Source organism: Barbus barbus (assembly GCF_936440315.1).
Source record: "Barbus barbus genome assembly, chromosome: 8".
Classification (NCBI taxonomy): Eukaryota; Metazoa; Chordata; class Actinopteri; order Cypriniformes; family Cyprinidae; genus Barbus; species Barbus barbus.
The window spans coordinates 3,336,717-3,360,244 of NC_136736.1; the positions used below are offsets into that span (position 1 = coordinate 3,336,717).

The 23,528-nt window shown below is 36.3% G+C and overlaps 4 protein-coding genes across 4 annotated transcripts; 3 read left to right on the forward strand and 1 right to left on the reverse strand.

Annotated features, from left to right (window-relative positions):
• Nucleotides 1–92: 92 nt before the first annotated feature.
• LOC306874202 (beta-galactosidase-like) lies at nt 93–7,890 on the reverse strand. The gene is made up of 16 exons (XM_079424069.1): nt 7,761–7,890; nt 6,762–6,931; nt 6,309–6,459; nt 5,912–5,972; nt 5,712–5,806; nt 3,903–4,083; nt 3,690–3,748; nt 3,406–3,527; nt 3,248–3,288; nt 3,055–3,167; nt 2,864–2,938; nt 2,652–2,741; nt 2,411–2,524; nt 1,733–1,864; nt 942–1,196; nt 93–820 (listed from the first exon to the last, which is right to left on the reverse strand). The coding sequence occupies exons 1-16, from the start codon at nt 7,815–7,817 to the stop codon at nt 530–532; spliced, it is 2,007 nt and encodes a 668-aa protein (XP_079280195.1). The 5' UTR covers nt 7,818–7,890; the 3' UTR covers nt 93–529.
• A 1,123-nt stretch (nt 7,891–9,013) lies between these two features.
• LOC306873512 (uncharacterized protein) lies at nt 9,014–10,898 on the forward strand. Its single transcript, XM_079422854.1, has 4 exons — nt 9,014–9,654; nt 9,887–10,016; nt 10,298–10,372; nt 10,490–10,898. Exons 1-4 carry the CDS (start codon nt 9,152–9,154, stop codon nt 10,625–10,627), a joined length of 846 nt encoding a protein of 281 aa, XP_079278980.1. The 5' UTR covers nt 9,014–9,151; the 3' UTR covers nt 10,628–10,898.
• Nucleotides 10,899–11,452: 554 nt separating this feature from the next.
• Nucleotides 11,453–13,014, forward strand: LOC306873802 (uncharacterized protein). Its single transcript, XM_079423288.1, has 2 exons — nt 11,453–11,543; nt 11,692–13,014. The coding sequence occupies exons 1-2, from the start codon at nt 11,520–11,522 to the stop codon at nt 12,076–12,078; spliced, it is 411 nt and encodes a 136-aa protein (XP_079279414.1). The 5' UTR covers nt 11,453–11,519; the 3' UTR covers nt 12,079–13,014.
• Nucleotides 13,015–13,815: 801 nt separating this feature from the next.
• LOC306873803 (uncharacterized protein) lies at nt 13,816–17,763 on the forward strand. The gene is made up of 2 exons (XM_079423289.1): nt 13,816–14,014; nt 14,159–17,763. Exons 1-2 carry the CDS (start codon nt 13,988–13,990, stop codon nt 14,549–14,551), a joined length of 420 nt encoding a protein of 139 aa, XP_079279415.1. The 5' UTR covers nt 13,816–13,987; the 3' UTR covers nt 14,552–17,763.
• The last annotated feature ends 5,765 nt before the right edge of the window (nt 17,764–23,528 follow it).

Genomic DNA, 23,528 nt, shown 5'->3' on the forward strand with positions numbered 1-23,528 from the left:
CGCTGCTCATTTGGAGATTTCACACATAAAACCAAATTCTTGTAAACACCCCACTTTAGACCGCTGAAATAAAACAAATGTGAAAACACCATATCGCTGACAAAGATTGAATGCAAAAAAATGTACCATTATTTCATATTACAAAGGATTAACCAACATGCTGTGCAAAAAGAAAAAAGTCACTCATTTGCAAAAAAAAAAAAAGAAGAGCACCTGACAAAACACCATAGCATGTTTGTCAAAGATTTCTAGTATTATTTAAAAGAATTACAGGTGCAAATAATAGAAGGGCTTAAAATCAGCAGTATCAAATCAATGGTAACATCATCTTGAAGGCATCTAGTGCATTAAAATTAAGACCAAAGCTCATTCTCTGAGCAGCTTTGACACCTGCGAATTACTGTACATTACATTACTGTACATGTGTGATATATTACTGTAGATTCACAATGATCATCATATATTCCATACCATACAGTACTCATGTGTGTCATATCTTTTACAACTTCCTACTTTAGACTCCTTCAAATCAGTAAAATGTGTGACGTGAATGTTTTATTCTAAGATCGTTCTGCTCCAGAAGGTCTGTTGAACTTCTCTTGTAGTGGCCGGTTGACTTCACAGTGCCGTTTATGACGGGAGTGTCAGTGAACTCCACAGTGCAGGAACCTGAGGAGCAAGGTGACGCCTCCAACTCCAGAACAGTTATGTTGTTTTGGGCCTGGGTGCTGAGCAGGTGGGCTGGGACAAAGAGTGTTATCTGTGGCCCACGGGACGGCCAGTAGCGGCCCAGGTTAAAACCGTTAATCCACACTTGACCCTGAAATAAAACGTACGATGTGATCTCTTTATTACACTACCGCTGATCTATTGGGAATCTGATCTCTTCACATTTATAAATGGATTTCAGTATAACCAACAGAATCAGTTAAGGCTCCTACCTTCCTCCAGTTGGGAAACTGGATGTATGTGTCCTGAGGGAGGTCAGGGATGCCGTCGGGGATGATGAAGCTGCCAGCGTAAAAGGTTGGAGGTGAAAGAGCAGGAGGAGGGGAGGTATTGAAGCTGCTAGAGGTGGAGATGAATCCGCTCGAAGCCGATAACAGGCCCTTGTGCACCGCTTCATCTATATTCAGAGAGTACACCGTCCAGTTACCCAGAACATCAGCACCCAGAGTCAGATTAAACACCAGACCCTGAGGAACAGAGAGAGGAAGTGAAAAAAGAGACATGGAGAAGGGAAGAAAGGATATGGAAAATATAATAACAATAATAAAATAAATAAAAATAATAGTTATTATTATTATTATTACAGAAGTTTTAAGAATTTGTGCATTTATCATTTTTAAGATTGTTTTTATTTTAATAATATTTAATATTACTAAATATTTACGTTAATTACGTTATTTAAATTTAGGTTTAATTTATTTTTCATTTCTATTTTTTTTTAATGCTCATTTGGTTTAAGTTTTTCTATCTTATATTAAGATTTTATTTTATATCATGTTAGCTTTATTTCAATTAACAAAAATGTTTTTGAATTTTGTAATTAGTAGTCTGTTTTAGTTAATAATAATAATAATAATAATAATAATAACCCTGCTGTGGACACAGCTTGAAAGCTGTGAGAGGAATAACAGACTACATTTTTCAGTGGGATTTATGATTGTTAGAACAGGCTGAGGGACTGAGAATTAGTAAAACAGGAAGTGGATAGGAAAGTTCTGGTTGCCTTAAAGTCATTAATTTCTCTGCCGTAGTTGATTGTCCCCATGTTCTCCACCAGGATTTCCACACGACTGCCAGCTTTCCCTGTTATATTAATGGTGAGTGCCTTGTTTCTCTCCAAAATACCAACAGCAATCTAAACAATAAAAGGATTTAATAAGCAAAGGATGAAATTTAACAATCCTGTTCAAAAGTTTGGGGTCAGTAAGATTGTGTAATGTTTTTGAAAGAACTCTCTAATGCTCAAAATTTATTTAATCAAAAAAAAAAAAAAGAAAGTAAAAATGTTAAATATTATTACAATTTAAAACAACTGTTTTCTATTTGCATATATTTTAAAATGTAATATATTCCTGTGATCAAAGCTGAATTTTCAGCATCATTACTCCAGTCTTCAGTGCCACATCATCCTTCAGAAATCATGAGAATATACTGATTTCCTGCTCAAGAAACATTTCTGTTTATTATCAATGTTGTACACACTTGGGCTGCTTCATCTTGCTGCCCCAAACTTTTGAATGGTAGCGTATATTAATGTTGTGTTATGCAAAAGCTTCTAATTAGATATAAATCGGTGCACAAACTTTATCTTATGTTAAAATCTTACAGAGCACCATCGCAGCTATTAGCTGCGTATATAGCTCAGTAAGACATATCAACAGAGTAAAACAGTGCTTCTTACACCATCAATGGATATGTAGGCCCGATCATGGACTCCATTTAGAGGGGAAGACAGCGGGGTGGGCTTCAAACAATTGACAGGTAACACAGTCTGATACAGCATAAAGCCAAATGCCTGACCAAATAATGAGACATCCATAGTCAATGCACGAATAAGATAAAGCAATGAGCACAGAGGGAACATGTAAATAACTAACATGACTGAACAGAACTTCACATTTACTGATGAGATGTGGGCATACCTGATTCATTTCAGTAAATGTTAGCGGGTAAAGAGTTTTTACAGGGCCAGAGAAAGATAATATATCTAAAAACTCTGACACAGTCTTGAGCTGCAAGGACGAAGAGATCATTCACACTTTAGTCGCAAGAAAAACTGAGGTGTTTTACAGAAAACAGAAAATATAAATCATGTTACAACAGTAGACAGGCAAAGAGGCAAAAAGTGACTAACCTTCTTCATCTGCACTGGCCCATAAGCAAATTTAGGTGTTGATGGAGGCAGCAGTCCCCCTGGTATTTCTTTGTACTGTATAAAAAAAACAAAAAAAAACAATCAGATCAGTTTGAATCATTAGCAGCCATTGAATTTGTCTATCAAAAATCATAATTATTTTAAGAAATAGCTACTTTTCCAATCTTTACCATTTTGATGACTTCTCTTATGGCAAAATACTTTTCTGTGAGGTCTCCAGCTTCTGTAAGCGGGGCGTCAAAGTCATAGCTGGTTGGTTGAGGACTATAAGGAGTGTTGGCGCCTATAATTTGATAAAAACATGAATTGACACTCATTCTAATGTATTTTTGGCTTGTTGAGTTACAAATCTCCAAAACCTACCATTCCAATAGCCAAAGCTAGTTCCACCGATGAACATATATCTGGAAAGCAAGAACAAACAAATAAAGTAAAATACAAAAATCAATTAATTTCAGAAGTCAGTTTTCGATGTAAAATGGATATTTCAGTTCGGTTGTTATTATGGGCGACCAACTCACAAGTTAACATTGGCTCCCACTTCCAGAATTTCATTGAGGGTCTTGACCACAGCAGCTGTGGTAACCACAGAGTGTTTCTTGCCCCAGTGATCCAACCAGCCTGAGTAGAACTCAGAGTTCACCTGCAAAAAAACGCTGTAATTTCCATTTTCCAGAGCACATTTCTATCTGTTAATGTTTAACATCACATTTTACTGCTTCAGATAAAAACATTTGCTTCTTAAATACATTCAAATGTATTGTCTTTACATTCAACCACTGATAGGAAAATGTTTGCTTCTTACCAAAGGCCCATGTGGCTCTGCATGTCTCTGTGCTTCAAAAGCAGCAGTCACATTTGAACCTGCACAAACATACAACAACAAATGCAGTTTTTACTGAATTCAGAGTTGAAAGCCTGTAATGTCAGAAGTTTAGTAATAAGCATTTTTTGAAACACTTTAAGGAAAGTGAAGATAATATACAAGTCATATTGGTGATATATAGGATATGCAGACCTGGGCCGAAGTCAACGGTGGCATAGATGCCCTGGAGGGATCCACACTTGAGATAACCCACACCTGCTCCATCTGTGGTGAACAGGACCACCTCATCTCCCAGATGAGAGCGAAACAGCTGGCTGAGATGCCGCATGTAATTATAATCACAGGAAAAGTAACTGCCGTATTCATTTTCAACCTGGATATGGGGAAAAATGTATTTATTTGTCCTGAAAAAGTGTGAAAATACATAAATAAATATGTATTATTTATCTACACGTTGCATGTATTTTTACTCTTATACAGTATCTCACAGAAGTGAATACACCCCTCACATTTTTGTAAATATTTTATTATATCGTTTCATGTGACAACACTGAAGAAATGACACTTTGCTACAATGACGACATCACGGAGCTGGTGTATGTTAGAGACCTTGCACTCCTCCACCTTCTGTTTGAATGTTGGAAAACTGCCCTGCGGCCCAGTCTCTGCTTCAGTATGTCAAAGTACATGTTGGCATTCATGGTTCCCCCAATGAACCGGCAGCACTCATGCAGCCCCAGACCATGACACTCCCACCACCATGCTAGACTGTAGCCAAGACACAATTGTCTTTGTACTCCTCACCTGGTTGCCGCCACACACGCTTGACACCATCTGAACCAAATAAGTTTATCTTGGTCTCATCAGACCACAGGACATGGTTCCAGTAATCCATGTCCTTAGTCTGCTTGTCTTCAGCAAACAGTTTGCGGGCTTTCTTGTGCATCATCTTTAGAAGAGGCTTCCTTCTGGGACAAAAGCCATGCAGACCAATTTGATGCATTGTGCGGCATATGATCTGAGCACTGACAGGCTGACCTCCCACCCCTTCAACCTCTTTAGCACTGCTGGCAGCACTCATACGTCTATTTCCCAAACACAACCTCTGGATATGACACCGAGCACGTGCACTCAACTTCTTTGGTCGACCATGGCGACGCCTGTTCTGAGTAGAACCTGTCCTGTTAAACCGCTGTATGGTCTTAGCCACCATGCTGCAGCTCAGTTTCAGGGTCTTGGCAATCTTCTTATAGCCTACGCCATCTTTATGTAGAGCAACAATTATTTTTTTCAGATCCTGAGAGAGTTCTTTGCCATGAGGTGCCATGTTGAACTTCCAGTGACCAGTATGAGAGAGTGAGAGCGATAACACCAAATTTAACACACCTGCTCCCCATTCACACCTGAGACCTTGTAACACTAACGAGTCACATGACACCGGGGAGAGAAAATGGTTAATTGGGCCCAATTTGGACGTTTTCACTTAGGGGTGTACTCACTTTTGTGGCCAGCGGTTTAGACATTAATGGCTGTGTGTTGAGTTATTTTGAGAGGACAGCAAATTTACACTGTTATACAAGCTGTACACTCACTACTTTACATTGTAGCTAAGTGTCATTTCTTCAGTGTTGTCACATGAAACGATATAATAACATATTTACAAAAATGTGAGGGGTGTACTCACTTCTGTGAGATACTGTACATATATAGTATGTATACTATATATCCTAAATATATACTGAAATGGCTTAATAGACTAAAAATATTCATCACACCCATGGAAATCCTAAGCAGACAACTTGAATATTAAATAATAAGGCAGAAAAGAAATGGACAATTGTAAAATACTAGTTCAACAGGAAATATCACTGATCAGTACCATGGGTTAAGCAATATGCAAGGTGTGAAACAAGATCTTCAAATGCGTAAATAAACATCTGACACACACGCATATAAATACATGTTACTTTCATTAGAGTGATTGTTATATAACTGTCTTACTTGCACCGTAATGATGGGTCCTCCATTCTGGTACAGTTTACGGTTCAAGATGGGCAACAACTGCCCCATCCACTTATCCACTGCTGCAAGGTAATCTAGAATAATACAAAGAGCTCTGAATGAATTACTGTAGTTTATAAGCCATACATGTCATTCAACTGCATATTTTCCCATCTGAGGTTAATCAATAACTGTATTACCTGGATCAGATGATCGCAGCAAAATATCTTTCTTTTTCAACAGCCAGGAAGGCAAGCCCCCCTAAAACAAGAAATATTGAGCCAGCTGTGGTTAGAAAAGGTCCATCACATATTCTGTTTCCTTTACAATACAATTTTCTTTTTCACTATACACAACTGCTCATTTGTTGAAATATTGGAGTACTGGACACTGATTAAACTTTAAAATAACATTTGAAACATTACATCAGTCTTCTAATGATTCCAAAAGTATCTATTCAGGTTTTCAAGCACTTCTATGGAATAATACTTTAAATATTTTAATTAAATCAGAATTATTGGCTTTATAGGGCACGCATGGAAAAAAAAATACATGTGTCTCTGCCTACAATTTAGTTGTCTCTCAGTCTTTTCTCACCATATCCCACTCCGCGCAGATGTAGGGGCCCGGTCTCATGATGACCAGCAGGCCGATGTCTTGGCACAGCTGTAGGAAGTGCTCTAGATCCCGGTCTCCGCTGAAGTCGTACTGACCAGGCACCGGCTCGTGGAAGTTCCACGGCACATATCTGTGGGTTCATTTGGCCATTTGGAAAATCTAAGTTGAAATCATCTTATGGGTTTATAAAAACTTAGAAGAAAAATAATATTCAGAGTTCTGGCCAAAGAATCTCCATTGATTACTACATATTGCAAAATAATTACATAATCAATTGTAATTGCAACAAGCAACTTAAAATGTCCATGATTTGGATTTTATAAATATCCATGACTTTTCTAGACTTGGAAAACACAATTTCTACAGATGTTCCATGGCGAACTCAAAATATTTCATATGACTGACACTGAATCATAGTCTAGTTCCTCTTACGTCTGGATGGCGTTCAAACCAGCCATGTACATCTTGAGTAGCCTGTCCTTCCAATAAACACTGGGAATCCTGCTGTAGTGGATGCTGCCAGAGATGTAGCGAAATTGCTCTCCATCTTTAAGGAAGCAGTTTTGATGGTAATCGATGGAGAAACTGGGTTTTGTGGCATACTAAAAAAAAAAGGAAGATATAGTGTGCTTTAAAAACATGAAAACTGTTTTTTGATAGCTAAAGGAGACAAAAAAAAAAATAATAAAAAATAAAAAATCACCAGTAGGTACAGTATTCATTGGGAACTCATTTCTCATTTACTCAGCCTTATGTTCCAAACTGGCTTGCTTTCTTCCACTGAACACAAACAAATATATTTGCAGAATATCTAAGCTATTTTATTTCTATACGAAGAGGATTTGAGTGGCATGTGAGCAACAAAAACATCTCACAGTGGTTTTTTTTTCTTTTCTTTTTTGGGACAACAGTCCCAGTCCCCATTCATTTTCATTGTATGGAAAAGAGCAGCTTTTTCGCCATCCTTTAAAATATTAATGTTTATTTCGAAAGAAAATCATACTGATATGGGACAACATGATGATGAATAAATGAGGACAAACAATTGTCATATCCTGGCGATTATCCCTTTAAATATCACAACAAAACTGCCATTATCATGTTTATGTTTGATAACTGACTTCCTCACAAGACAGATGTCATGACAGACTGGACGCACCTGTCAGCTTTAAAGATTTTTTACATAACTTCTGACCGAATCTCTCAGAGCAGGAATATTCATCTATAAATTGCAAATTCTCTGAATTGCAAAACACTAAAAAATATGACACTTTTCACAAATGTAATATATAAAACATATACAATCACTATCTCATAATTACAAGTAGCCTAATGGAGAAAACATCTGCACACTAGCCAATGCATCTATTAGTAATCAAAGGTTTGGTTAAAATTATACTATTTAAAGAAACAGATAAAGTTAATACTTACCGTGACCAATGGCAGGGTCAGGAGGAGAACCGACATCAGTCCGACACCGGGCGCCATGGTGTTTGAACAGGCGAGTAATAGACCGGAAGACAAACGCCATTGTTTTGGTTCTACTAGAGATGTACGACTCGTGAATGAATCATTCTCTGGAGTCGAATCATTTAAATGAACTAGATGAACCGGTTCACAAGACTGCTCTGAACGAATCGAACGAGTCAACATCTCCTGAGAAGCGTCTCTTTCAGACGAACAAATAAGAGTTTTAACTTTATTTGAATCCGAACTAGTATTATTATTTATTTTCACTACAAGCAATTCAATGAAGTAAAATTAAAAACGCAAATACTTATGCACAGTGAGTTAAAAAAAAATATATATTCGTAAGAAATTAATTTGAACTGAAATAGACACAGATATAAACAAGTGCGCAAAAAACAAACAAAAAAATATCGAGAACCATCAGACATGTTCACGAATTAAACGTTTTAACCTAAAACCTAATTTTTGCGAAAATACATTATTGTCTTAATACATGCATTTTTTGCTTCTTCAAATTTCTCATTTGTTTTGTTCCTGCCAGTATACCCAGCATTTTCGGAATAATCTGGAAGTTCCCCTTCAATTCGGTCACTCTACATTGCTATGGGAAATACATTTTCCTAGAATACTGCTGAAGCCTTATTGAATCACGCCAGTGATATAAGGATTGCTCTTTAAAGGATTCGTTTTAATAGAAATTTTATTTTTATGTAAATTTCACATTCATAAATGCAAGTTTACAAAGGGCAAACCTCTTTTTATAGTGCTTGAAAAATAGATTAAAATAGATGTGATGTCAAAATCAAAAAATAGTAAAGCAATTAAAACGATATGCTCCTCCTTTAACATTTTAACATAAAAAATATCCAGTGATGCTTACCTGCAAAGTACATTTTTTGTATTAAAACTGCATTGTAACATATATGGAAGTGTAGAATATGCATAATATATTTGTTTGTAAACTGATGCTTATGTACCCTCTCCTTTTTTATTTTATTTTCCCCCCTCTTTTTCCTTGCTCCTTCTTGTTGATGCATGTGAAATGTTCATTGTTATACTTGCCTTGGCATTGTACATACATGCTATTTGTTGACATTAAAGCATTAAAAAACAATAGCGCAAAAGGGTCACTGATCCGGATCTTTGAACCGTTTCGAGAACCGACTCGCGGAAATGAGTCGTATTCCATCACTGCTACGCGTCTCCCAACCACTAGGGAGCGATATCGAGCGCTTCTGAATGATTTTCTTCGGCTCTCGGCGAAACACAATAACAATACACGTGTGTTTCCGCACGTGTAGATCTTAGTACTGTTTAAATATTGTTGTATTGTATTGATCGACACAACGCTGATGATGCCTGCGTCTGGAAACAAGAAAACAAACGTCGGAGAGACAGAAGCTCTCGATAATGAAGAGGACTCTCCTATTGTGAGCCGCACACGGAGCGGGCGCAGACTACGGACACCCGCGGCCAAAACCCCCGTCCGCCGGACCAGAAAGTCTGTTGTGCGAGTCACCGAGTCTCGGCAGGAATCACCATCTGATGAATGTACAACAGATACTAAAGGCGATCAGTGCAGTTCAGAGACAGAACCAGTGTGTACAGATGTATCTACATCAGCAGATGTCAGTCAAGAGTCAGTTCCGGACACTGCAGGCTTGATAGGCTCAGATCAGACCAGTGAGAAGGAAAATGTGGTAAATAATATAAAGACTGAGTCAAATGGTCCCATTGACCCCAAGAAAAGGGCCAAAAAAAAGACTCACTCAGAATCCAGTGAGAAGAAAAGTAAAATGGTACCTCTTGGGAAACCTAAGTCTGGAAGAGTATGGAAAGACAGAAATAAGCAAAGGTGATTAACACTATAAAGAGTCGTATTGCTGTCCTGATAGTACTTGGCTTGTTTAATTAAATTGGAGTGTTTGCTTTCATGTTCTCGGATGTCTATAAGTCCACAACGATGCCTAGATACATAAACTTAAGTTTTCGAACCCGTTTTGTCCTGTGACTATTTTTGTAGTATAACCAGCTCTATTTGTCTTAGTGTTTCTTCTGTCTGTTATCTGTCTGACTTTGTTTTGTAGGTTCTCTGCTCTGTTGAGAGACAAACCTCTGCGTTCTTCATGGGAAAAGAAGATGGAGGCCAAGAGAGAGAAGCAGCTGGTGAAGCAGTACCAACAACAGCTGAAAGATGAGCAGGCCAGAGAGAAAGAGGCGAGTTTATGCACCAAACCTGTGTGTTTTTGTCTTTTTCTTTTTATTGCATTGTGTCCAACACCTATACAACTTGCATTGATAAGTTACAAGTCTCTTATGTTCACTAAGGCTGTGTTTATTTCACTTTTGATCAATATAATGCTTCCTTGTTCAATAAAAGTGTCCGTTTCTGAGAATCCTGGTGATGGTGACATTGTGGACAATATCATGGAGTTTTGAAGTTAAAAACTTAAAGTGAACATTAGTCATATGTGCTTGTTCTGCATCTAAATTTGCAGGAGAAGAAGAGAAGGAGAGCAGAAAACCTGAGAAGACGAGCCGAAAATGAAAGAAAAGCAGAGATTGTGCAAGTGGTAAATGCAGAATGTCAATTTGCACCAAAAATTCAGTTGTTACTAACACTCTTTTATCTGTCGAGTTTTTCTTTGTTTGTCTTTTTAAATAACTCTTAACTGTTTTGCCCCTTTCAGATTAAGAATACAGCAAAGATCAAGAGAATGAAGAAGAAGCAGCTGAGGAAGATTGAGAAACGAGATACGCTCTCGATGGTCCAGAAAACACCACCTAGTATCAAGAAGGGTGCTGGGAAAACAAACAGCAGCTTGTAGAGAGTTTCAGTGCAGTGATGTGAGAGAATCTCATAAGACCTTACCATGCTGTTGTTGATCTACATGTGTAATGTGGTGCCTGTTGAATGGACTGGCATGTAGGGATGTGTTATAATGTTGGATCTGTAACTCTGAGTAGACTGCTTGGGTTGTAAATCTGCTTTAAGTCTCTGGGTTTGATGTAATATTTGTACAGCAAATTAAAATCAAATGTGTTTTGAACTTATGGATAATGTCACCTATCATGTTTTTTATATGATTGTCACATATATATATATATATAAAAAAAAAAAAAATTAAATAAATATCTTTATAGATAAATCAGTCAATTTCCCCTTGCTTCATTAATGTAAAATGATTTTCATTTTGTTATTGTTTTGTATAAAGAGGTTTCATTTTCAATATTATCTTGGGGCTTTCCACTCTTTTTTTAATTGTTAGATATGGTTCGTTGCGGTAATATTTTTCTTGCTGAGATGCTTACACTTTCAGTATCTTGGGTACTTTTTAAATGGTGAGGTGGAGTGATCGGTACTTTTCAGTCCAAAACAATACTATAAACACTACAGTCTAGAAGGCAAAAATGTATTGTTTAGAAGTGGTGATTTAAAATGAAATAAATAATAAAGAAACAAATGAGGGAAATAAAACATCATTACATGTCAGGGTTTCTTTTTGGTAACCATTTTCGTCTGATGTCCACCCATATTGAATGTTTTTCTGTAAGTTTCCAGTGGCCTGAGGTGAACTAGGCAGAAGTAACCAAGTTGTATGAGGGGGTGGAGTCTAATAATAAGAAGGTACTTTCCGTATTTTTTTTTTTGCCTATAAATCAAGCGTGAAAAACACCAAGAAAAACAGAGGACCAGAAAGATATCCTGTGTAAGACAACATGGCTTTAATGTTTGCAGTATTGGTAAGTATTGGTATTTTAAAGCAGAGAGTCATTGAACATAATATGCCAACATTTTACATTAGACTTTTAACAAGAAAGTGTTGTGATTGTCACTCGTGTGCAGCCTTATGTTTGTTTTATTGTCACAAATGTCTTGGTTTTCTTTCAGACTCGATACCGTCTGTTTCAGCTTGAAGCATGTGAACCCAGGCAATGTGTTAAAGGAGACCCCAAAGACACTGTTCCCAACTATGAGCCGCTGAAAAACACCACCCACACTGTTCTCCAGGTGCAAGGGTCAGTTTCACCAGGTCCTAAACGCTTTCCTGTGAATGTCTTCAATGGCTCCAATGGCACAAAGATTCCTGTGACCGTGAGGAGCACTGATACCATCAAGAAACTGCAGGAGAAGGTTTTGAAACTCAGCCCTGACCTCGGAGCAAGCCTGAATCTCATCTACAATGGCAAACCGGTTCAGCTGGACCAGACACTGTCCGAGCTACAGGTGAAGCCAGGAGCCACGTTCATCACCTACCAGAAATGTTGTGGGGGTTAACAAGGACTTAGATGTATTTTGTATTTACAATCAATGATAAATCATCCTGTATCGTAATGTGCTTTAGATACAAACTTCTATAACCGTTAACTAGCTAGATGAATCATATATCAGGATACACCTAACTTGATTTAATTATCAGTAATGCAACAAGCCCTGTTGAATGAAAATAAAAGTGAAACAAAAATGTTAATTTGTTAACATTAACATCCGTTGAATGTTATTTTACCTGCAATAAAACATTATTAGAAATGTTATTTTTGCTTAACTAAGTCTTGTATTTAACCCGATGGAGCAAAGATGAATTTAGGTTTGTTTGTTTTTGTGCTTTGAATTCTTAAAGAATTGATGAGGAATAGTTTGTCTTAATCGGTACATTGCAAGACATCATCTGCAAACAACATAAAACAGAGGTAGTAGAAATGACAGAATCTATCCACATAGAAGAGGAAACTGTCAAGCATATTTTATTTTGTAAAACAGACAACATTTTATCATATCGAGGGGTGAGAACCAGAAGGGCGTAAGTGACATTTTTGATGAAATGGAGATATTTACATCAAATGAAAGCTCTTAATGAATTCTTTCTACTGGCAAAAGTACTGTCATCCATGAGTGTACAAATATTTATTATAAATAATTGTAATCAATACACAAAGTCAGATCAAACTATGGTAAAAGTTTTGTTTTGGCTCTTCTGTAAAGTTGGTGAAATGTCACTTAACGCCTTTCTGGTTCTCACCCCTTGATATGCAGCCCCATAACATGTATGAACAGATGTTTCCAAAGAAATTTACTGAATGAATGTGTACATGGAAGCATTAAACTTTCAGATTAAAATGTCAATATATTTATAAACTGACTGTAATTGTGATTTGCACTACATGTCAATTTGATTCTGTTGCGATGAAAATAAATGCAAAAATCTGAAACTTCTATTTTGCATTGCTTTCTAATTCAACACCATTTTAATATGTTATATAACATGACAGTTATGATATGAGTCATGATAGTCAACACTTGAAAAGTTGCAATGAAACATGAATAGAATTGATCTGCTCTATGGAACAAATCCTGATAATGTTCTCCTGCTTGATCTTGTATATTCTAAAGACGATGGAAACAAGAACATCTGACCGTCTGTACAAAGAGAACAGACATGTTTAGTGTCCCAAAGAAAAAGAGCAGAATCTCAAATATTTCTTCATTTTTCACCATTTACATTTTGAGATTTATTTCCAGATTTAAATCCAATATGAAGGTGGTTTTAACTCTCAGTTAAATTCAACAGGCCTGTTAAGATCTAAGTTTCCTCATTATGAGTTTATTAACAGTACAATTATTTTTGACACATACAGTTTCTTATATTTAAGGATGGCAGGTAGATAGTAGTCTGTGCAATTACAATTACCTCTTATCTTATGGTTAGCAGGGTCATAGACCATCTTGCACAAAAGTAAAATAATAATCTCAAGAAAGCTAAATTCTTCTATCATGTATATAGGTTTGATTCTTTGACTTAAAACTTGGTGTAGATCCTTAATCATGTTACCATAACCACATATGACACATAAAAACAACTACCACTGCTTAAAATGAAAATGAAAATACTATGAAACTAATTGTTTTGGACTGCAACTATAAGGGGATTCCTTGTTTTTTGTGTTATGTCAAATCAGATTCTTGCCGTTGCACTGTTGTGGTAGTTACATAGCAGTGTGCTGTTCCTGTAAACGCATGTTTGATGAAAATCAACTAGGGTTGGGCTGGGCATGCTCTTTGGTACTAGACTACAGTGCATGGAAAGTCAGGTACATTCCCCAAGATGTCTCTTTGATATATAAATCCATTGAGCTGCAGGAAGAGACCATAATTTCTGGATTGTGGATGGTTATCAGCTCAAGGCAGCATGGCTACAGACATTCAAACAGCACCGGTAAGATGATTTAAAATACATTTTTTAAGAACAGAACCTTTTTAACATGATAGTGTTGTGTATGGTCTTATTAAAATTTTGTCTCTTGTGTTTTGATTTGTTGTCATATGCTTACATTCTCTGAATATCCTGATTCTCTTTCAGGCTCCAATCCTTCTTCAGCCTGAAGCATGTGGACCCAAGCAGTGTGTCAAAGGAGATCCCAAACATCCCAAAGGAGACCCTGCTCCCCTCCCTGAACCGTTAGAAAACACCACCCATGCCGTTCTCCAAGCTCAAAAGCCAGTTTCTCCAGGTCCTAAAAGCTTTGCTGTGACTGTCCTAAATGGCTCTGATGGCATGAAGATTTCTGTGACCGTGAGGAGCATCGATACCATCGCAAAACTGCAGCAGAAGGTCCTGAAGCTCAGACCAGAACTAGGATGTGGGAATCTGGCCTATAATGGTAAACCGGTTCAGCCGCACAAGAAGCTGTCTGCGCTCCAAGTGAAGCCCGGAGCCATGTTCGTCACCTACCGGAAATGTGTTGGAGGTTAAGAGACTTTTCTTGTTGTTTACATTTAAGCTTATACTATGATTTGAAATCTGGGACTGTAAATGTGCTTTATGTTATCTATATGTTATGATGTGCTATCTTACATTAGCCTACCTTTAGCTCATCTGATGCATCATATATCATTAAAGTTATGGAAGCATTGTACTGAATTTTTGATCTAATACCTAAATGATTCGATTGCTTTATACATTTCTATATAAAAACAAATATTTTAATTAAAAAAATGGAACAGATATTGAAGGAAAATCAGCTAAAAGTATATAAAAGACATCAAATATTAGGCTATATAAGATAGCTTATTTGTTTATTTGTAATTTCATTGTTTACTACAACTTTACTATAGACGTGAAAAATAGCAAAAGTAAAAAATGAGAAATGTATGTACATGCTAAATATCACATTGCTACTGTACCAGATATTTACAGTTTCCACATTTAGTAACAAAGCTGTGTAAAATGCTTTTTTTGTGCTTTTTCTAAAACAAAACAACAAAAACAAACCCAGCGCATGCAAGTGGGAAAAAAAACAATCAAATAAAACCGAAAGCAATTGTGTGAGTTGTGATAATGCATGAGCAGACCGTTCTGTTTAAGCTGTCATTGAACTTGACTGACTTAAAAAAATAAATAAATACAACCTACTTATTGTTTTGTGTTCTGTATAAAAATTGAACAGGAAGGGTTGTGAAGCCAGAAAACATGGGAGTCTATATTTCAACAAAACAGTTTCACTTTCAGTCTGTAACTTATCGTCCACAATTTCTGCATAAAGTGATAAAACGACCACCAAACAAATACCAATAATCACGAAAAGGCACAACAAGATTGTTAAACTACTAACTTTTGTCAACTTTCATAGTAGCCTACAGTATAACCTGTATAAGTTTGATCCTTTGACTTGTGACTAATGTAGATCCCTAATCACTGTGAATCAAATATGTGACCCTGGACCACAAAACCAGTCATAAGTCGCTTGGGGTATATTTGCAGCAATAGCCAAAAATACATTGTATGGGTCAAAATGATTGATTTTTCTTTTATGCCAAAAATCATTAGGATATTAAGTAAAGATCATGTTCCATGAAGATATTTTGTAAATTTCCTACTGTAAATATATCAAAACTTTATTTTTGATTAGTAATATGCATTGCTAAGAACTTCAATGGACAACTTTAAAGGCAATTTTCTCAATATTTAGATTTTTTTGCAACCTCAGATTCCAGATTTTCAAATCTGTATCTCGGCCAAATATTGTCCTATCATAACAAACCATACATCAATGGAAAAATTGTTTATTCAGCTTTCAGATTATGCATAAATCTCAATAAATAAAAGAGCCTTCTGACTGGTTTTGTGGTCCAGCGTCACATATACTAGAAATAAATCGACGTACTGTAAAACACAGTGAGGGAAACTAGTTTGTTTCGAACTGTAAGACAAAGTAGTGATTTCCAGGAACCTGTCACAGGTGTGTTTCTCATAATGGGACGGTCCAGGCACGTGAACACATTTGGTTAGTTCAGTGGCAGTGCTGAGCTCTTCTGGTAAATCACGTGTTTGGTGAGAATCTGGAGTGCTGGATGTGTTTATTAATGCCATAACAGAAGAAGGGTAGATAGGTGAATTCCCAAACAAAGTTTCTCTTTCACTTTATAATTTCCAGGTACATTTTTAGATAGAAGGCCTATCAGTATAATTTCTGGGATGTAGATAGCATGGCAGGAAACATATCATGAGAACTGCAATGGTATGAATGTGTGTAGGCCAGACATTACATTATCTGACATTTCTGAGTTTTGAATGAACAGGACTCACAGAACGTAAGCAAACTAATAATGTCATACAATACAGTTTTGAAAACAGCTGAAAAAAAAAAAACAACACTGCGTGGCTTCAAATACCTAAAAGAATAATTATAAAATAGCCTACTTATAGAATTGTTAAAAAAAAAAAAGTCAAGTGTGTCATTAGTCTTAGTTAAAATAATTATTCAAACAGATAAAAAGAATATTGTTCATTATTACTACAGCTAATATATTAAGGTCCGGTTTCACAGACAGGGTTTAGACTTAGCCAGGATTAGGCCATTGTTCACTTATAAGTACTTTTTATAAACATTCTTAGAAAAAAAAACATTACTGGTGTGCATCTTGAGACAAAACAAAGGCACGTTTATTTCAGTTGAAACAGCTCAGATACATTTTAGTCTAGGACTAGGCTTAAGCATTGTCTGTGAAACCGGGGGTATGTGTATACAAACATTTTAATGTTATTGTTGGAGAGACTTTTGGACGGTTAGGTTCTTGATGAGCAAACCCCCCTGGGTGCCTGTCATAGCACCAATAATGAGGAGACAGGTGATCAGCTTCAGATGGTGTGTTGGCAGAGAAAGGTAGGGCTACAGATGTACAATAAAGAAATGAATAAACTAAATTATATAAACAACAGTAACTATTTACTGTTACATAATGAAGCCAAAGTATTCCTAATTCACATCAGTGATATTTCTCTATGAAACCTACGGTTAAATGAAGGGAAAGAAGGTCTTTCACCGAGTACTATTGTCATGAGTGATAATTTGTCACTATGATCATACAGCTCCCATGTATCTGAGCAGCATTTACATAAACATAACGCTCATCAGAGCAACATCGCGTCATTCAAACATCTTTAAGAAACACTGTAACACATAACACTGGTTTACAACCAGATAATGAATGAATAATCACAAGTTAAGTAACATTCCCAGGCAGAACGATCGTTACAGGACACGTCTGGGTAGGTTCGTCGGTTACAGACGCATATAACACTGTTAACACAAGTATAAATAAAATCGGCTTACTGTGCGGTCAGTGACTAACACCTTGATATTAAATCTGCAGCAATCACCACGAATAAACTCGCATAATCATCCTTTGAGCCACAAAGCTTGGCAACCGACGTTACTGCGCAGTGCATTCTGGGACGTAAACAAGAGGGCGCCGCCACATTTAAGTTAGGCGAGACCTAAAACAACCAGTTAAACAATGTTGAAAAGACGATTAAATGAACGAAATGTACTATATAGAGACAAACTTATACCGGACGCAAGAAAACGGTACTTGGAGAAGATGGCATTGATCGGAAATCTGGATCCGTATGAGGTGAACGAACACGGCAAACAACGACAGCTACACTGCTCTCTTCCGTTATACAACTACTAGTTTCAAATTAAAAGTCCCTCTTGCAGGAGCCTTTAATACAGTTATGTCTTATAGGCTAATTATGTTCTGAACATATTGCCTTATTTAATTTTAAAGATAAATGACAAGATGATATATGTCTGGTAAGTCTTGTTTTAATAGACAACTCTTGGTTCTCCTTTTCCAGCGAATGAAGCTAAATATGCTGTTAGTGCGACCTCTACAGTTAATGTTTTAAACTTGCACTTTGGAACTAAAGTGAGTAAAGACGCCCTCGACTTTAAAATAGCCCTCGATTATTATTCAGTAATTCAAAGAATACAGAATATAAAAAAAAAAATATAAAAAAATTATTATTATTCGCTAGGCCCTATGTTATTTTTGCTACTGTCACATCCCTTCCATTTTTTATGTAATTTAAGACATAGGCTAAATTTAGATTTGATGTGCAGGCCTCAATCTCTGTGATTTTGATTGCTGATAAAATGATAGTTTATTCAGTTTGATAGAGAAGATGCAATCATTCTATAAATGTGAAATATTTTGATTATTAATTAAAATATTAATTATATAGCCAAATTTATTCAGTATGGCAGTCTGAATTATAAATATAGACGAATTCGTACGAAGGACCAACCTTAACCCCTCCCCTAACAAACCCCTCACAGAAATCGTACAAAATCACACGAATTAGCCACCTCATAAAATACGAACTGGTCATGATACAGTAAGTAACCTGTGTTGGTATATACAGTATAAGTTAACCTGAGGCTTTTCATCCCTGTTAAAATGTTGTGCAAAATTACTGTGATTACAGCCCTAGACAAATCAGCAATAGCCCTTTAGAAGAAGACCATTAGGGGTTCTTTCCATCAATGACACGTTCTTGTTAAACAGAAATAAACCACAAGGTGTCACTCTTATACTGACACCCCTACAACAGCTGACTAAATATCCCTCAACCTCTGCAGTCATGCCTGAAGCATACAGTAGCCTGCTGAATGTGCAAGTAAACCACTTTTATTCTTCGAGCTATGTGGGTATTTCTTCTTATGGGATTTTTAATATTTTTATTTGAACTAACAGTTTTATATTTGTATATAAATGTCATTAAAACCACCATGACACTTTTTTTTATTAACTACACTTACATTAGTGTTCAGTACTTTTCAAATGTCTGTAAAAATGTTTATGTTTTACAGTTCTTCCAAATGCAGACGTTCAATCTTAAACTGAAAAGTCATTATATTAATATAAATTAATTAAAGTTTAAAAATGTGATGATCTAAACACAGAAACAAACATACATTTCAATGTAGTTATTTCATTTTATACATTTCAATTCAGCAAATGTGAATTCTGATTTGCATGTCACTGTAATTTAGCTTTGCTGTTGTAAGTTTATTTGGAAACGTTCTCATGAAGTCAAACATGATTGTCATTGAGAATTTCCTGCCAGAGCAAAGGTCACATATATTAACTATATTTATTACAGCTTTCAGTAAATTTCCTGTTTCTTTCATTGAAACCTGTTGGCTCATAGTGTCACAGCTGCTGTGAAACTATCAAAGAGAAGCAACATGACACGGAAAACAAGACAGTGCTTTGTTATGCAAAAGGGGGAAAATCCAGTCTCTTCTTAATACTGTTATGTTTCTAAGGGTCAGAGAACGCGGCTTTCGCACTAGTTTAGATAGTTTGTGCACAGGCATGTGACGCGATGAGAATAGACTTTGGGTGTGTCATTCATTGTTGTATTGTTATATTTCTCTGCTTTTGAAAGCATGCGGCTTATCAGAAATCTCTTACCAGGACATTAAGGCCGTAACTGGAAGCCCAAGGTATGTTGGGTCATTTCTTTGGTATCCTGAGATCTAATAAGGAAAGGAGTGTGTAATACATGACATCACATAATCTCATATTGTTTAATACAGCTGAACAGTTGTCAAGCAGGAAGCATTGGATTGCATTTTCCATCCATTAATTTTCCAAAACTCTTGTCCTATATAGGGTCGCAGGATTTTTTTTGGAACTTATCCCAGTGTCTTAGGATGTAGGCAGAAAAAATACCCTGGACCAATGACTATATGGATTATTTAGAATCTATTTTATATCTGTTGCAATTGTAAATTAAAGGAAGTTAATTTTTTATAATTTACCATGGGAACTACTTGAATATCAAAATAAAACGGGAATAGTAACTTTCTTAAAAAGTACATTTCAAAAAACATTATAAAGCTTTACACAAAGAAATGGATACTGTGTTTTGAATTTAAATAATATACAGGAGAAATCTTCTCATTTGAGATGAAGGCTTATGAAATCTCTAAATAAAAGCTAAATAACAGTTTTTATTTTTAGCTTTTAATTTAGTTTTTTATTCAAATTAAGCTTAATTAAATTTTTACTTCTTTACATTTATTTATTACTACAGCATTTCTACAATAGCATCTGCATCAGCTGATTAGGCTGAATCAACTGATTCACTGAAAAGCTTCAACGACTCACAATAAAGGCTTAAAAGAAAAATAATGTTTTTTTTTGGACATCATGTTCACATACTTCTATCTAATGACCTCACAAAATCATACGTCATATGTCTTCAAACGTGAATGCAAATAAAAATAGTACGTGTTATATATATATATATATATATATATATAAACTACTTTTATAATAAAATTGGTCAAAACAAGTTGCAATTTTGAAGTCCTCATTCACTAAAATAAAAAAAATTAAAAAAAGCAAAATAAACTATATAAAATGATCTTAATTATATAAAAATAGTGGCCAAAATATTCTTCAGAAAAACATTTATTCTCCACAGAAGAAATCAAATGGGTTTCATTTATTTTTGAGTAAATTATACTTTTAAAAACACTGTTTACTGCACAAGACAGTAATTATGTCAACATGCAGAAATCATACTTAAAATAGTGGGACTGTGGCCAACAACAATGAGGATGCAGCAATGAAAAACAAGTGCAAAATTCCTGCTTTTCTTCCTCTACACTGAATTATGCTAATCAAGCACTTTATCTGACAACCTACAAATTGACAGTCCACCTCAACCCATCTCAATGAACACCTGACTGTATTTAACACTCAGCCTTTGCTTTGCACAGTTCTGGCTGCTGCACTGCACTTACGAAACAAAAATACATGGAAAATATACTATATATTAAACAGCACATTTACATATGGGACATTAGTGATTATATTTTTCAATATATTGGAATAAATGTACGGACCAAGTATGGCTATATATTGATAGCCTACATATAAAAATATATAACACTGAAGAAAAAAACTGCACAGATTTTATAGCTTGCATGAGTTGACACATGGTTTCACATAAAGCTGAAACATATTCACATTTCATATAGGCCTGTTAAAAAATATATGCGATGCATATAAGAAAAACATGATTGAAAAACAATTGGACAACACACACATGCATATATATATATATATATATATATATATATATATATATATATATATATATATATATATATATATATACACACATACACACACTGGCCACTTTATTAGTTACACCTTGCTAGTACTGGGTTGAACCCCCTTTTGCCTTCAGAACTGCCTTAATTCTTCGTGGCATAGATTCAACAAGGTGTTGGAAACATTCCTCAGATATTTTGGTCCATATTGACATGATAGCATCACGCAGTTGCTGCAGATTTGTCAGCTGCACATCCATGATGAGAATCTCCCGTTCCACCACATCCCAAAGGTGCTCTATTGGATTGAGATCTGGTGACTGTGGAGGTCATTTGAGTAAAGTGAACTCATTGTCATGTTCAAGAAACCACACTCTTAAAAAAAAGGTGCTTCAAAAGGTTCTTCAAGCGATGCCATAGAAGAACCATTTTTGGTTCCACAAAGAACCATTCAGTCAAATGTTCTTTAAAGAACTATCTCTTCCTTACCTTTTTATAATCTGAAGAACCTTCTTTCGCTACAAAAGAACCTTTTGTGAAACAGAAAGGTTCTTCAGATGTTAAAGGTTCTTTATGGAGCCATTTAGACAAAAAGGTTCTTCTATGGCATCATGAAGCACCTTTATTTTTAAGAGTGCAGTCTGAGATGATTTGAGCTTTGTGACATGGTGCATTATCCTGCTGGAAGCAGCCATCAGAAGATGGGTAGACTGTAGTCATAAAGGTATGGACATGGCCAGCAACAATACTCAGGTAGGCTGTGGTGTTTAAACTATGCTCAATTGGTACTAAGGGGCCCAAAGTGTGCCAAGAAAATATCCCCCACACCATTACACCACCACCACCAGCCTGAACCGTTGAGACAAGGCAGGATGGATCCATGCTTCTTCTTTACACCAAATTCTGACCCTACCATCTGAATGTCGCAGCAGAAATCGAGACTCATCAGAACAGGCAACGTTTCTCCAATCTTCTATTGTTCAATTTTGGTGAGCCTGTGCGAATTGTAGCCTCCGTTTCCTGTTCTTAGCTGACAGAAGCGGCACCCGGTGTGGTCTTCTGCTGCTGTAGCCCATCTGCTTCAGGGTTCGACTTGTTGTGCGTTCAGAGATGGTTTTCTGCATACCTTGGTTATAACGAGTGGTTATTTCTCTAACCAGTCTGCCCATTCTCCTCTGACCTCTGACATCAACAAGGCATTTTCGTCCACACAACTGCCGCTCACTGCATATTTTCTCTTTTTCGGACCATTCTCTGTAAACTCTTGAGATGATTGTGCGTGAAAATCCCAGTAGATCAGCAGTTTTTGAAATACTCAGACCAACCCGTCTGGCACCAACAACCATTCCACATTCAAAGTCACTTAAATCCCCTTTCTTCTCCATTCTGATGCTCGGATTAAACTTTAGCAAGTCGTCTTCACCACATCTTTGTTGCTGCCATGTGATTGGCTAATTAGCAATTTGTGTTACCAAGCAATTGAACAGGTGTACCTAAAGTGGCCGGTGAGTATGTATGTATGTATATATATCACAATCAGGGGCGGACTGGGACAAAATTTCAGGCCGGGAAATCTCACACTCATCCAGGCTATCCTATACACCCACAACAAATTCTGAAACCACGGACAACAATAGTTTTTGTATGGCCATCATCACTCATCGCATAAAAAAGTTGAAATCCCTAGGCTGGTGTCAGGATTGTGGACTGTCTTGTGTGTGTTTTGCTCCCCATGTGTTCCCTATGACCCAGTTTTTCCCTCATGTTGATTGTGTTAATTTGATTCCAGGTGTGTCTTGTCGTCTTTCCCAATTATAAAAGCCCCAGTCCTCCTGTTAGTGTTTGTCGGGTCTACTTCGTCATGTTCGTGTGTCTCCAGCCGTTTCTTGTGTGAATTCCCCTTGTTTGGATTATATTAAAGACTGTTGAACTTGATTCCTCGTCTCCTTGCTCCTTCCATCACAGATTGTGACAGCTGGGGCCGCGCAAAATAATTAAAGGTTATCTCTTGAACTTCCATTTTAATATTTAATCTCTTTCCCTGACATCTCTCTGTCTCTCATATGTGAACTGAATTGTTTACTAATTTTCTTGAACCTGTCACTTTTTCATCAACACATCTCCACCTTTTTGCAAAACAACCACCTCATTGTAATTTGTTTGCACATAGTATAAATTTATTTTTGAAAAATTTAAGTATTACATCATGACCTTGTGTTTGTTTATCTTGCCTAAATGTCAAAATTCGTACAATAATAGCTGCATCTTGAATATATCTTTACAGAAAAAAAATCTTAATACTGAACATGTTTTTGC

Bases quoted from the DNA above. Each gene is read 5' to 3' on its own strand.
- LOC306873803 (XM_079423289.1), top strand. From the start codon at position 13,988: ATGGCTACAGACATTCAAACAGCACCG. The intron at 14,015-14,158 runs GTAAGATGATTT...ATTCTCTTTCAG, and splicing joins CAGACATTCAAACAGCACCG to GCTCCAATCCTTCTTCAGCC.
- LOC306873802 (XM_079423288.1), top strand. From the start codon at position 11,520: ATGGCTTTAATGTTTGCAGTATTG. The intron at 11,544-11,691 runs GTAAGTATTGGT...GTTTTCTTTCAG, and splicing joins CTTTAATGTTTGCAGTATTG to ACTCGATACCGTCTGTTTCA.
- LOC306874202 (XM_079424069.1), bottom strand. From the start codon at position 7,817: ATGGCGCCCGGTGTCGGACTGATGTCGGTTCTCCTCCTGACCCTGCCA. The intron at 3,168-3,247 runs GTAGGTTTTGGA...ATCAAATTATAG, and splicing joins TAGCTTTGGCTATTGGAATG to GCGCCAACACTCCTTATAGT. The intron at 1,197-1,732 runs GCAACCAGAACT...TCTGTTCCTCAG, and splicing joins GAGAAATTAATGACTTTAAG to GGTCTGGTGTTTAATCTGAC.
- LOC306873512 (XM_079422854.1), top strand. From the start codon at position 9,152: ATGATGCCTGCGTCTGGAAACAAGAAAACAAACGTCGGAGAGACAGAA. The intron at 10,017-10,297 runs GCGAGTTTATGC...CTAAATTTGCAG, and splicing joins AGCAGGCCAGAGAGAAAGAG to GAGAAGAAGAGAAGGAGAGC. The intron at 10,373-10,489 runs GTAAATGCAGAA...TGCCCCTTTCAG, and splicing joins AAGCAGAGATTGTGCAAGTG to ATTAAGAATACAGCAAAGAT.